This window comes from Narcine bancroftii, chromosome 4, assembly GCF_036971445.1.
Source record: "Narcine bancroftii isolate sNarBan1 chromosome 4, sNarBan1.hap1, whole genome shotgun sequence".
In the NCBI taxonomy this organism is placed as follows: domain Eukaryota; kingdom Metazoa; phylum Chordata; class Chondrichthyes; order Torpediniformes; family Narcinidae; genus Narcine; species Narcine bancroftii.
The window spans coordinates 91,069,802-91,082,211 of NC_091472.1; the positions used below are offsets into that span (position 1 = coordinate 91,069,802).

Below are 12,410 nucleotides of genomic sequence, written 5' to 3' on the forward strand. Positions count from 1 at the left end.
AATTAGGGCAAATTCATCCACTAATCTAGCTATTTGCCGTCACGTCCCCATGTCCCTCTCATCCAGATATAATTTAATCTCATTTGGAACACACCTTTTAATTTCCTCAATTAATATAATTTATCTCAATCTGTTAAAATCATTATATATTCCTTTTGAGGCGCACCAACAGTCAAAACATACAGATTTTCCCTGAGCAAAAAGTTGAAAACATCTATCTATATCTCCCTCATCAAAAGGAGGAACTAGATTTACCTCTCTACTAGCCATAAACCTCTCCCCAGGAGTTATAGCTGTAACAGAGTATAGAGGGGTCTTTGGGAGATAAATTGGGAAAGGTTTGTTAGAGCAGGTCACACACAAACACTTTAAAACACAGAATTATTGCAGGAACATTTGCAAGAGCGCTCACAGACTGTTATTTGCAAAAGGCAACAAATGTAACAACTTGCAGTGGCAGCTTTGACTGGAAACAGATTTTTACTGTCTGGAACATCATGTGATCTTTGCAGGAAGAGAGGAGAAAAAAGAGGCTTTTCTCTTGGAGGGTGTGTGTGTGTGTGTGTGTGTGTGTGTGTGTGTGTGTGTGTGTGTGTGTGTGTGTGTGTGTGAGAGAGAGAGAGGGAGAGAGAGAGAAAGAGAGAGAGAGAGAGAGAGAGAGAGAGAGAGAGAGAGAGAGGGACAAGCTGGCAAGTTTTGGAAGACAGCTTGGTCATAGAGAAGGTCTGGCTGTCTGGTGTTTCCCTCGGAATAGGAAAAGCAGAAAGAGGTCATCATCTGGAGAACCCTGAAAGGGGCAAGTTTCGTCAGCAAGACACTGGAGTGGCTGATTAAAAAGGAATCAGTTGTGGATGTCCTGGAACAAGAAGACTCTCTGAAAACCTTTCTGAGTGGTAATCATTTACCTGTTAAAGACCAAAGCCTGTTGAACTTTATTAATGTTAACTTCTGTGCACAGTATAAGAATTGCCTGCAACCAATGAGATTGGACAGTGAACCAAAGAAATTTTCTGAAGTTACACACATATTACACACACATGCGCTTAGCATTGTTTTGCGGAAACTGCCAAAATGTTTGGCCTGGAAGTCAACCTGAAGAAAACTGAGGTCCTCTATCAGCCAGCTCCCCACCATGACTACCAGCCCCCCCCATATCTCCATCGGGCACACAAAACTCAAAACAGTCAACCAGTTTACCTATCTCGGCTGCACCATTTCATCAGATGCAAGGATCGACAACGAGATAGACAACAGACTTGCCAAGGCAAATAGCGCCTTTGGAAGACTACACAAAAGAGACTGGAAAAACAACCAACTGAAAAACCTCACAAAGATTAGCGTATACAGAGCCGTTGTCATACCCACACTCCTGTTCGGCTCTGAAGCATGGGTCCTCTACCAGCATCACCTACGGCTCCTAGAACGCTTCCACCAGCGTTGTCACCGCTCCATCCTCAACATTCATTGGAGCGACTTCATCCCTAACATTGAAGTACTCAAGATAGCAGAGGCCGACAGCATCGAATCCATGCTGCTGAAGATCCAACTGCGCTGGGTAGGTCATGTCTCCAGAATGGAGAACCATCGCCTTCCCAAGATCGTGTTATATGGCAAGCTCTCCACTGGCCACCGTGACAGAGGTGCACCAAAGAAGAGGTACAAGGACTGCCTAAAGAAATCTCTTGGTGCCTGCCACATTGACCACCGCCAGTGGGCTGCTATCGCCTCAAACCGTGCATCTTGGCGCCTCACAGTTTGGCGGGCAGCAATCTCCTTTGAAGAAGACCGCAGAGCCCACCTCACTGACAAAAGACAAAGGAGGAAACCCAACACCCAACCCCAACCAACCAATTTTACCTTTCAACCGCTGCAACCGTGTCTGCCTGTCCCACACCGGACTTGTCAGCCACAAACGAGCCTGCAGCTGACGTGGACATTACCCCTCCATAAATCTTCGTCCGTGAAGCCAAGCCAAAATGAAAGTGAAGAAATAAGTTAAAGTTTGATTCTATTTATTCAAAGATAATTAAAAGCAACTTTTGTTTAAGTTACCCTTTGTCGTGGTGCAATTCTATTGCTGCTAGGTTTGGGGTCCTCTGGACTCATAACACAGCCTCAATTTTCTTACTTTCCTCTATCTCTGTTTTTAACTTCTCTAATTGAAACCAGCTGTCCCTTCTTTGTCTTTATCATCCTCCCTCTGTTTTCAGCGACCTCTAACATATTTCCTCCATTTTTCATCTTGCTCTGCCTCATATATCCTCTGTTTTTCAGCCTCCAACACACTCCGTTTCTCTCTTTCCTCTTCCACCCTCTATTTCTCCAATTGCAATTGCAACTCAACAGATCTATCCTCCAGAAAATTTTCTAAGTCTTTTTCAACAAATTTTCCCTCACCAATGCTCGACTTCAGTCAGTTTTAATGCCTTATAAATAACCATCAGTTCCTCTTTTGCTCTGCAGCTCTGCAGGTGATCTTCTTTGGCTTGGCTTCGCGGACGAAGATTTATGGAGGGGGTAAAAAGTCCACGTCAGCTGCAGGCTCGTTTGTGGCTGACAAGTCCGATGCGGGACAGGCAGACACGATTGCAGCGGTTGCAAGGGAAAATTGGTTGGTTGGGGTTGGGTGTTGGGTTTTTCCTCCTTTGATAGTTGTGACAAAAATGTATCAACATCCATTGCTGCTGTTTTTCCCACACACAAGCTTTAAATTAGCTTGAAAAAAATCAATTAACTAATAAATCACAAAAACTCAAATTTTCAATCCAAAAGGACAAGCCCCTATAAAATGTTACCATATAACCATATAACCGTTTACAGCACGGAAACAGGCCATGTCGGCCCTTCAAGTCCATACCGGTTCATTTGAACAACTCCACTAACTCCTCCGCAGTAGAGGCTTTCTTCATGATGCCATTGGTGGAAAGGAAAGATCTTCCGAGATAGTGACTCCCAAGAACCTACAGTTTGTTGGTATTTTTTTTAATGAGGTCTTGATGTTGGTCCTCTTCTTCTGGGCTGGTTATCTGTGGTGTCTCTGGTTTCCTTTTTTCATTCTCACCCTTCCCATTCCTGTTATTTTCTTTATTTTCCAGCTGGGAGCCCGTTACAAGCCCAGAGGACCCCAAAACCCAGCAGCAATAGATATTCACCAAGACAAATGATTACTTAAACAAAAGTTGCTTTTAATTATCTTTAAACATGAAAACAAAATCACACTTTAATTTATCACTATTGACTTAACTAACCTAACAATTTCCTTCTAATTCTAAGCGCACGTGTATGTAATGTGTGTGTAAGTTCAGAAAAGTTCTTTAGTTCACAGTCCAGTCTCATTTCTCATTCCTCCAAGTTCACTGGTGGCAGGAAATTCTTATACTGTGCACAGACTTTAACATTTATAATCTTCACCAGGCTTTGATACTTGAAAGGTAAATGGTTACCACTCAGGAAGTTCTTGTCGGTTTTCAGAGAGAGATTTATTGTTCCAGGACATCCACAACTGATTCCCTTTTAATCAGCCACTCCAGTGTCTTGCTGATGAAACTTTCCCCCTCAGGGATCTCCAGATGATAACCTCTTTCTTTCAGGTCACCACAGAGTTCCTTTTTGTTTCCCTTATTCTAAGTGAAACCTTAGACCACCAATCCTCTCCTCTTGCATGAACCACAAGGGCTTTGAACCAGTCTGAAATGAGAACTCACAACCATCTTCCAAATGGGGCTTTCCACAATCTTGCCAGCTTGTCCTGTTCCAGTCCCAGCTGCTGTTGCTGGATGTAACACTCTAGAACTGATCTCTGTCTGTCTGTCTGTCTATCTGTCTGTCTGTCTGTCTGTCTGTCTGTCTGTCTGTCTGTCTGTCTCTCTCTCTCTCTCTCTCTCTCTCTCTCTCTCTCTCTCTCTCTCTCTCTCCTCTCTCTCTGTGAGAGAAAGCCTGTTGGACTCTCTCCGCTTGCAAAACCACATGACCCTCTTAGAATAGCTCCAGACAATCTGTGACTCCAACAAGATCTTTCATCTGTTGCCTTTTTGTAAATAACAATCCATTAGTGAAGTCTCTTGGGCACTCTCCAAAGCCCTTGAAAAGGCTGTGGGGCCGATATGTCTAGCAATAGCAGAGCTCCAGTATTTTAAATAAGATCTGTTTTAAAGAGTTTGAATTGTGACCTTCTCTAACAAAGCTTTCCCAATATATCTCCCAAAAACATAGCTATATACTCTGCCACAAGCCAAAGCCTCGAAGCCCCACTCCTTCACCAGGCCACTCACTCACTGGGCTGCTCCTCGCTGGCCGCTCCTTTGCCTTAACCTCCTTTTATTGGCCCTTGACCAATTAACCCCATTACTCTCACCTCACTCCTCCTCCTCCTCTGAACACTGCCCGAGCTCTGGTCGCTGCCTCCTCCAACTCAGGGATTATAGTCAATATCAAGAAAATAGTCATTTAAAGTGGCAGAATGGGATCAAATATCACTTGGGAGAATTGATGAGGACCTAAATAGGTGGATGTCCCTGCTCATATTGTTAGGCAAGGTCACTGTGGTAAAATGAATATGTTGCCAAGGCTTCAGTACCTCTTCCAGACATTGTCCCTGGCGTTTCCCCGGGGATTCTTCCAAAATTTGCTCTCACGAATAAGGACTTTTTTATGGAATGGAAAGGTAGCCAGTGTCTCTATGGAAAAATTGACTTGGGATTACAGTCTGGGCGGTCTACAAATGCTAATCTTCAAGAGATATTATTAGGCAGCCCAGTCGAGTTACATCACCTCACTCTTTGAGGGGGGAGGTTTTCCATCCTGGGCACAAATTGATCCACATGGTGGGCGAGAAAGAAGCAGAAGACTTTATTTATATATGGGGACACCAAATTGTTATCTGGGGAAAAAAGGCAGCCCCATATTAAGACAAATAATCAAATTTTGGAATAAAATTAACCAATATGTAGGAACCAAAGTGGGACTATACCCAAACACACCCCTGACTCCAAATAGATTAATACCATTGAAGGTGTGTAATGAGATTCTGTACACCTGGCATTGTAATGGCGTCAGGTGCATAGAGTACTGTTATGAGCAGGGGTGGCTAATGTCATTTGAACAACTTAGGAATAAGTATGATTTATCAAATAAGACATTTCACTGCGGACCAGCACAACTGCAATTATTAATGTGCGTTAAAGGCTGGCTCAATACAATTTCCTACACCAGCTGTACCTGATGCTGAAAAAATAGAACAGATTTAAACTGGAATTATCAGACCAATGCTCAGATGTGGCATTGCAACAGGAACCTTTTTGCACGTAACCTGGACATATATCAAGGTGAGACCCTTTTGGGTGGAACTGGGCCAAGCCCTGGAAAAAAAATCATAGGTAAAGAATTCCCAAAGGACCCAGAGCCATACCTCTTGGGAAACATAATGGACATAAGACTTACAATTAATCTAATTTCAAATCCAATTTATAATGATCGCATTGGCAGTGGCCAGGAAATGCATAGGGGTCATGTGGAAATCCGATTCCCACTTGAGAATGCAAAGCTGTGTTCCCCGGAGAAAATTACTTAGAACTTAAGAAAGAAGTATAACACTTTCTTGAAAATTTGGCAATCATACCTAAATTCCATAGGAGCACCATTATAGTGTGAACCATCGTGCCTTGCCATCCTACCTTTCCTGTCACCCCTAAATTGTTGGGGGCAGCGGGGTGGGGTGAAAGAAAACAGCCTGAGCACTGGCCATCATGTCATGACAAACCCATGAACTCCTAATATATGTTTCTTACCTTTGTTGTGAATGTCCTGAACGTTGTGTGGAACTGTGGTTGGTTAAGTGTTAAGTATTAAATGTTGGTTGTGTAAGGGGGAAGGGAAGGGGACAGAAAAAGCTTGAACTCTACAAAAAAAATCTTGTATAGAATTGATAATTTTAAATTGTAGCTAATATTTATGTTAACAGTAATGTTGATAATATTGATAACTGAGTTTAAGTTCTGAAAATCATAAATAGAATATTCAAAAAATGAGGAAGAAGGTGATAGATTTGTTGCTGGGATGCCAGTGGCCTATACTTTAGTGGGACGCATTTGGGGAACGACAAGCTCAACACCTCAAGGTGGAATATAGCTACAGAAAGGACAGCAAATAATTCAAGGTGAATGTTCAGTGAGTGGAAGTCTGACCTCAGGGCATTGAAAGTGGCTTTGAGAGGTGGGTTGAAACCAAGGGAAGGTCTCCCTTGGCTAATAAGCAAAGAAAAACCTCAAAAGACAAAGTCCCTTTGTTGGGTATACTTTCTCAAGCTGAGCTGAGTTAGGAAAGGAACGGATATCATTCCATGAGTATAATTTGTTTTGGTTTTGTTGCTGATAGGTTGACCTGATTTTGTTCACATTGGAGCTGCTGCTTCACAGTGCCAGTGACCAGGTTTTTAATCCTGACCTGCACGACTATAATAAATCTTCACGTTCTCCTCTGACCATATGGATTTTCCCTGGGTGCTCCAGCTTCCTCCTACTTCACAAAAATGTGCAGATCGGTAGGTTAATTATAGATTGCCCCTTGTGGGCATGTAGTGGTGGAATCAGGAAGAGTTGATGGGAATGTAGGGAGAATAAAATAGGATGTGTGTAAATGGGTCCTTGATAGTTACTGTAAACTCATTGGGATGAAAGGCCTGTGTGGTGAACTTCTGAACTGTGTTGTATTCCTGACTACCTGGCTCCGTCCCATCCTGTGACTGTACCTGTGGCCCTTCCCTCTTTTGACCTTGTATTATTCCTCCATCACCCTGACCCTTCTCCAGAAAACCCAAGTCACAACACAGGATGAGGTCCATGTCCATTGTGAATAAAAGCCTGTAGATCAGTGACTCAGTCTTAGCCTCTTGAGTTATTTACTGTGCGTCAATTTTATTCACAATTTTTTGTTTTTATCGCTGATATTGGACCAACTCCTGAAACCTGACAAGCTGGAGATCGATACACAGTTGCCAGATGCCTCAGACAGTTTTGAACTCTGGCTATGCTGTTTTGAGGCCTTCCTTCAAAACTCAGTGGGCATCGTAGCCACTGACACAAACAAACTGCATTTACTCTTCTCCCGGGTTGAATCCCAAGTATTCCCAATAATCAGGGATGCCATCACATATATGGAAGCAATGGATGTACTCAAGGGGCAATACAGGGAGAAAATTAATGAGGTATACACCAGGCACCTGCAGACAGCGACGGGACAAATCAGGCTATGAGCCCTGTAAGGACTTACGCGAGCGTGCAACTTCCAGGCAGTATCATCCACCCAAAATACGGAGGACATAATCCAGGATGCCTATGTTGCAGACATCAGGTCTGACTACTTGTGCCAGTGGTTACTTGAGCAGAGTAAGTTAGACATAAGGAGCGATTGATCTTGCAAAATTGCTGGAGATCACCCTCCACAATAAGAACAGGCCCACACGGGGGTCACCATCCTGGGACGCAACTGCGCCTGATTAATAAGCCCACCACTGCTGCTGACTCCCAGGTGCACTGAAGTGCTATTTCAGTGGTCAGGCAAAACGCTTCCTGGCAAGAAATGTGACGTGCTCCAAGTGCAGGAAGAAGGACCACTACGCATCTAGCATCTTTCAGAGACTACTTCGCCTCAACAAGGGATCCACCATCTTGGATGCTGCCGACTTCTGGGGAAACCCAATGCCTCCGTATGGGCACCACCATCATGTCTCCAGATGGAGACTCAGTGCGGGTTGGACCACGGACTGACCCTGGCCTCAGTGGTGCTGGACCAGAACAGCCCTCACCAACTCACCCGCTCCATGATAGACATCTCCATCAACGACCCAGTGACTAAATGCTTTTTTGATAGCGGGAGCACCAACAGCTTTATTCATCCAGACACGGTCCAATGTTACTCCCTTAAGGCTAAACCAGTCGCCTACAAAGTCACCCTAGCTTCAAAGTCTCACTCTGCAGAAATCCTTAGCTACATTACGGTGATGCTAACTGTGTGGGGCACAACATATAGAGATTTTAAGCTCCTCATTATGCTGCAGCTCTGCCCACCTGTACTGTTTGGGCTAGACTTCCAGTGTCACTTAAAGAGTGTCACTATGCAATATGACAGCCCTCTCTCACCCCTCACGGTCGGCAACCCGCAGTTCCTTAACCGGCCGCATGTCCTCCACTCCCCTACTGGACCAACCAATGCACGAACTCTACCCCCCCCCCCCCCCCGCAGCTGTTTGTCAGTTTTACCCCCAACTGTAAGCCAGTTGCTACAAAAAGCAGGTGATAAGTGAGAAGGACAGGGTGTTTATAAAGGCGGAGGTATGACGACTCCTGGACAAGGAGATTATTGAGGCCAGCACCAGCCCATGGAGAGCCCAGGTAGTGGTGGTCAAGGATTGGGGTAAATGCAGAATGGCCATCAACTATAGTCAAACCATTAACCGCTACATGCAGTCCCTCCTTTGCATCATGGATATGGTCAACCTAATCACCCAGTATCATGTGTTCTCCATGATAGACCTGAAATCTGCCTACCACCAACTCCCCATCTGCCCTGAGGATCATCAGTGCACAACTATCTAGGTGCACGGACGCCTCTACCATTTCCTCAGAGTCCCCATCAGTGTCACCAGTGACGTTTCTATCTTCCGATGGGAGATGGATTGGATGGTAGACCAAAATAACAAGCACACCACCTTCCCACATCTGAATAACATCACAAACAGCAGCCATGACCTACAAGACCATGATACGGACCTCGAGAAATCCCTCACCACTGCCAAACACTTGAATCTAACCTATAATAAGAATAAGTGTGTTTTCCGCACAACCCGACTGGCGATCCTTGGCTGCATCATAGAGAATGGGGTTATTGGCCCCAACCCTGACCACATGTGGCCTCTGCTAGACCTTCCCCTTCCCCACAGCCTCAAGGCCCTGAAAAGGTGCCTGGGGTTATTTTCCTATTACGCCCAAGGGGTTCCAAATCATGTGGATAAAGCCCACCCCCTTATCTAGTCCACCTTCTTCTCCCTTACAAATGAGGCATGGGCAGCCTTGTGCTGCATAAAGGAGTTCATTGCAAAAGCTGTAACGTATGCGGTGGATGAATCTGTCCCCTTCCAGGTGGAGAGTGATGTATCTGATTTCGCCATTGCTGCCACCCTTAATCAGGCAGGCTATCCCATTGTCTTTTTCTACCACACTCTCCAGGGCCCTGAGGTCTGACACTCCTCTATAAAGAAGGAGGCTCGGGTAATAGTTGAGGCAGTACAGCACTGGAGATATTACCTGGCCAGCGGATATTTTACCCTGCTCACGGAACAACAGACCATGCATTCATGTTCAACAATAAACAGCAGGGTAAGATAAAGAACAACAGAATTTTGAGGTGGAGTATTGAGCTCTCCACCTACAATTACAACATCCTGTACTGGCTGGAAAAGCTCAACAAGACTTCAGATGTCTTGTCATGAGGGATATGTGCCAGTGCACAGGTGGATCACCTCAAAGCCCTCCACAACAACCTCTGCCACCCCGGTGACACAAGATTTTTTTCACTCCACCCCCCAATTAAAAGAAACAAGGGGTGAATGTGGTGAACTGCTGAACTGCATTGTATTCCTGATTTCCTGGCTCCGTCCTGTCCTGTGGTCCCCCCCCTCCTTTGACCTTATATAAACCCTCCATCATTCAGACCCTTCCCCAGAAAGCCCAGGTCACGACACAGGATGAGGTCCTTGTTCATTGTGAACAAAAGCCTGTAGATCAGTGACTCAGACTCAGCATCTCGAGTTATTTACTGTGCATCAGCTGGTTTCTGCAATCTCTTATGCTATGGATCGAATCGAGTGGAATGCTAGACCATTTTACAGGGCTTGTGGGTACCCTTGAGCGGCATTGGGCTTTATGAAGCCTGGATAACATAGTAATGAAGGATTCCTGATTTCAATGGGCCAGGAACGTTTTACACTGTTTAGAAAACTTTTGTGGCATCCATATGGATTTTGGAAATCCTCACCACAGGTCACTGTTTGAGTACGAGAATTAATATGTGTCATTTGAAAGCTGGTGCAGGAGAATTGCATCAGATAAGAGATATGAGAAAAATATTTCAAAATAAAATCACACAAACCACTCCTCTTTGCGATAAGAAATCACTTTATTTGTTCTTATCTTGAAAATAACACAAACATTTAGACAGCCATATTAACTTAAGCTAACAATGTATCACCAGTTTAATGTTTAAATGGATGAGGTATTATTGTCACACCCTTGTGTTGAGATGGTATAATAACAGGGCAACTAGTTCACCTTGCCTATTCACCGAGCAAGACAAAGGGAAGATCATGGCTGGCTGGCAGCTTGCACTTGTTGTTTTTTCCATTACTTTTCTTCTCACTTGTGCTGAGCCCAAGCACACTATCAAGGAAATCCAGCAACTTGCCAAATCTGCCCATGATAATCCCTCACTCTTGAATGTTGATACAAGTGACAACGATATCCAGAAAATTTCATCCATGGCCCTACACCTTTTCAGCTTCCAGAAGGGCATTTTATACCACGTCGTCCAGTACCTGAACTTCAAGGCTCAGGTAATGTTTTCAGAACTTAATTTACGTGCAATCCTGAATGAATGAATGAATGCTGTTTATCTGTCTTTGCAAGGCACTATTTCCTGCTATGAAGTGCTGCTCAAACAAGTTCAGAGTTAGAACAAATTTGGAACTCACCTGAGTGCTACAAGTGAGGAGGGAGGGAATTCTATGCAGCGCTGTCTCATCTGAATCACAGAAATTGTAATTTCCTGACCTTTGGAGGGACACGTGTGCATCTTCCTAATGCTGTATTATGTAGTGATGGGTGTTCCAAAGCAAGGCCTGGTCCATGTCTGTGTACTGCAAACTAGGGGTTAGAAAGTTAGAGGGGACCTTGAGGGGGTTCTTTTTTATCAAGAGTACCTGGAGGTAACTCCAGGCAAGTACCTGGAGCATACTGCCTGAAGCAGAGAGCTGTCATTGGAAAGGTCAATGATCCCAACCCTCCAATAACAGCACACTGCATGGAAAGAATATGTGTTGAAACCACATGAACTATTGGCTTAAAGGTTGTGTATAAATGATAACAAATGCACTGACATTAAGTAATTGGACTTGTGATGAAAATGTTGGCCTGTTTTGTACAATGCACATCTGAATGAAGTACATTTCATTCACCCAAGAATGTGTGTGAGTGGGTTTTGAAAGATGCCCCATCATGCTTCCATCGTCCAGGTAATTATGGCTGTGTAAAATTTAACAAGAGTACACTATCTCTTTATCAGGATTAAAACTACTGGCAGACAGATGAGGTGTGAAAATATTACTGTTATTTAAGGTTAGAAGGAGCACTCAAAACAAGAGCATGGATAAATGGCTTTTGTTATCATTCCAGGTCTTTGAGGGAATTCTTTACACTATGGATGTTTTCATTGGGAAAACTAACTGCCCAGCTTCTGGAAATGAGAAAGAAACTGCAGACTGCCATGTCATTCAAACCTTTGGACAGTCCGAGGTAAAATGAGACACCCTATATTCTCTGCAGATTTCCATTACACTGTACATGTTAAATGCATTGGCATTATATTATCTGTGCTTTATATTCTTCCCAGTTCTACATGTGCCACTTTGTGATCTGGACCCCACCTGAAAGTACACAAGGAAAAGTTTTGTCGAACAGCTGTAATAAACTCCATTTGTAATCTCTACGACCTGCAAGACCTGCATTGTCTGAAATGAAGGGAAAAGACTTGAGTAAAACTCCAATAATTTTTCATTAGTTGTATTAATAATAGTGTAATGGCTTTCACTCTGATTGTTGCATTTCCATAACATGAATTGCTTGAATAAATAAACCAAGTGTCTTTTGATGCTCTGCCACTCATACAAAAATTGGGTGCTTTAGAGTCAATTCATTGTGTGAATGCAAACAGTACATGCTGATTAACACGACTCGTCATACAGTCAACCCACTCACTGCATGCCAATAGATCTTCACTGTTGCAATATATACTATAAATATATGCCTTAAATACATTCATTCAGGTATGCATCAAATGGAGATTAATAAAATTAATTTAAAACTGCTAATTATTTTTCACAAATATCTTTAACACAAACTTGCATTTGTCCACAGTTTAAAAGATTCCAGTGAACAAAGAGAAACTGGAGGGACTCAGCGGGTTCAACAGCATCCACGGAGAGTAGTGATCAGTCAACCTGTTGGGTTGGGACTGTTTCCTGATAAAGGTTCACTATCTGAAATGTGGACCGACCCGCTGAGTCCCTCCAGTTTCTTTTTGTTCCCTCGGGATTCTAGCATCTGCTGGTCTTGTATTTCACTTCTGTTAAAACATTCTAGTTT

The 12,410-nt window shown here is 43.7% G+C and overlaps 1 protein-coding gene across 1 annotated transcript; it reads left to right on the forward strand.

Annotated features, from left to right (window-relative positions):
• The first annotated feature begins 10,356 nt into the window (after window positions 1-10,356).
• Window positions 10,357-11,846, forward strand: LOC138759894 (cystatin-like). The gene is made up of 3 exons (XM_069930406.1): window positions 10,357-10,603; window positions 11,442-11,561; window positions 11,659-11,846. The coding sequence occupies exons 1-3, from the start codon at window positions 10,358-10,360 to the stop codon at window positions 11,746-11,748; spliced, it is 456 nt and encodes a 151-aa protein (XP_069786507.1). The 5' UTR covers window position 10,357; the 3' UTR covers window positions 11,749-11,846.
• The last annotated feature ends 564 nt before the right edge of the window (window positions 11,847-12,410 follow it).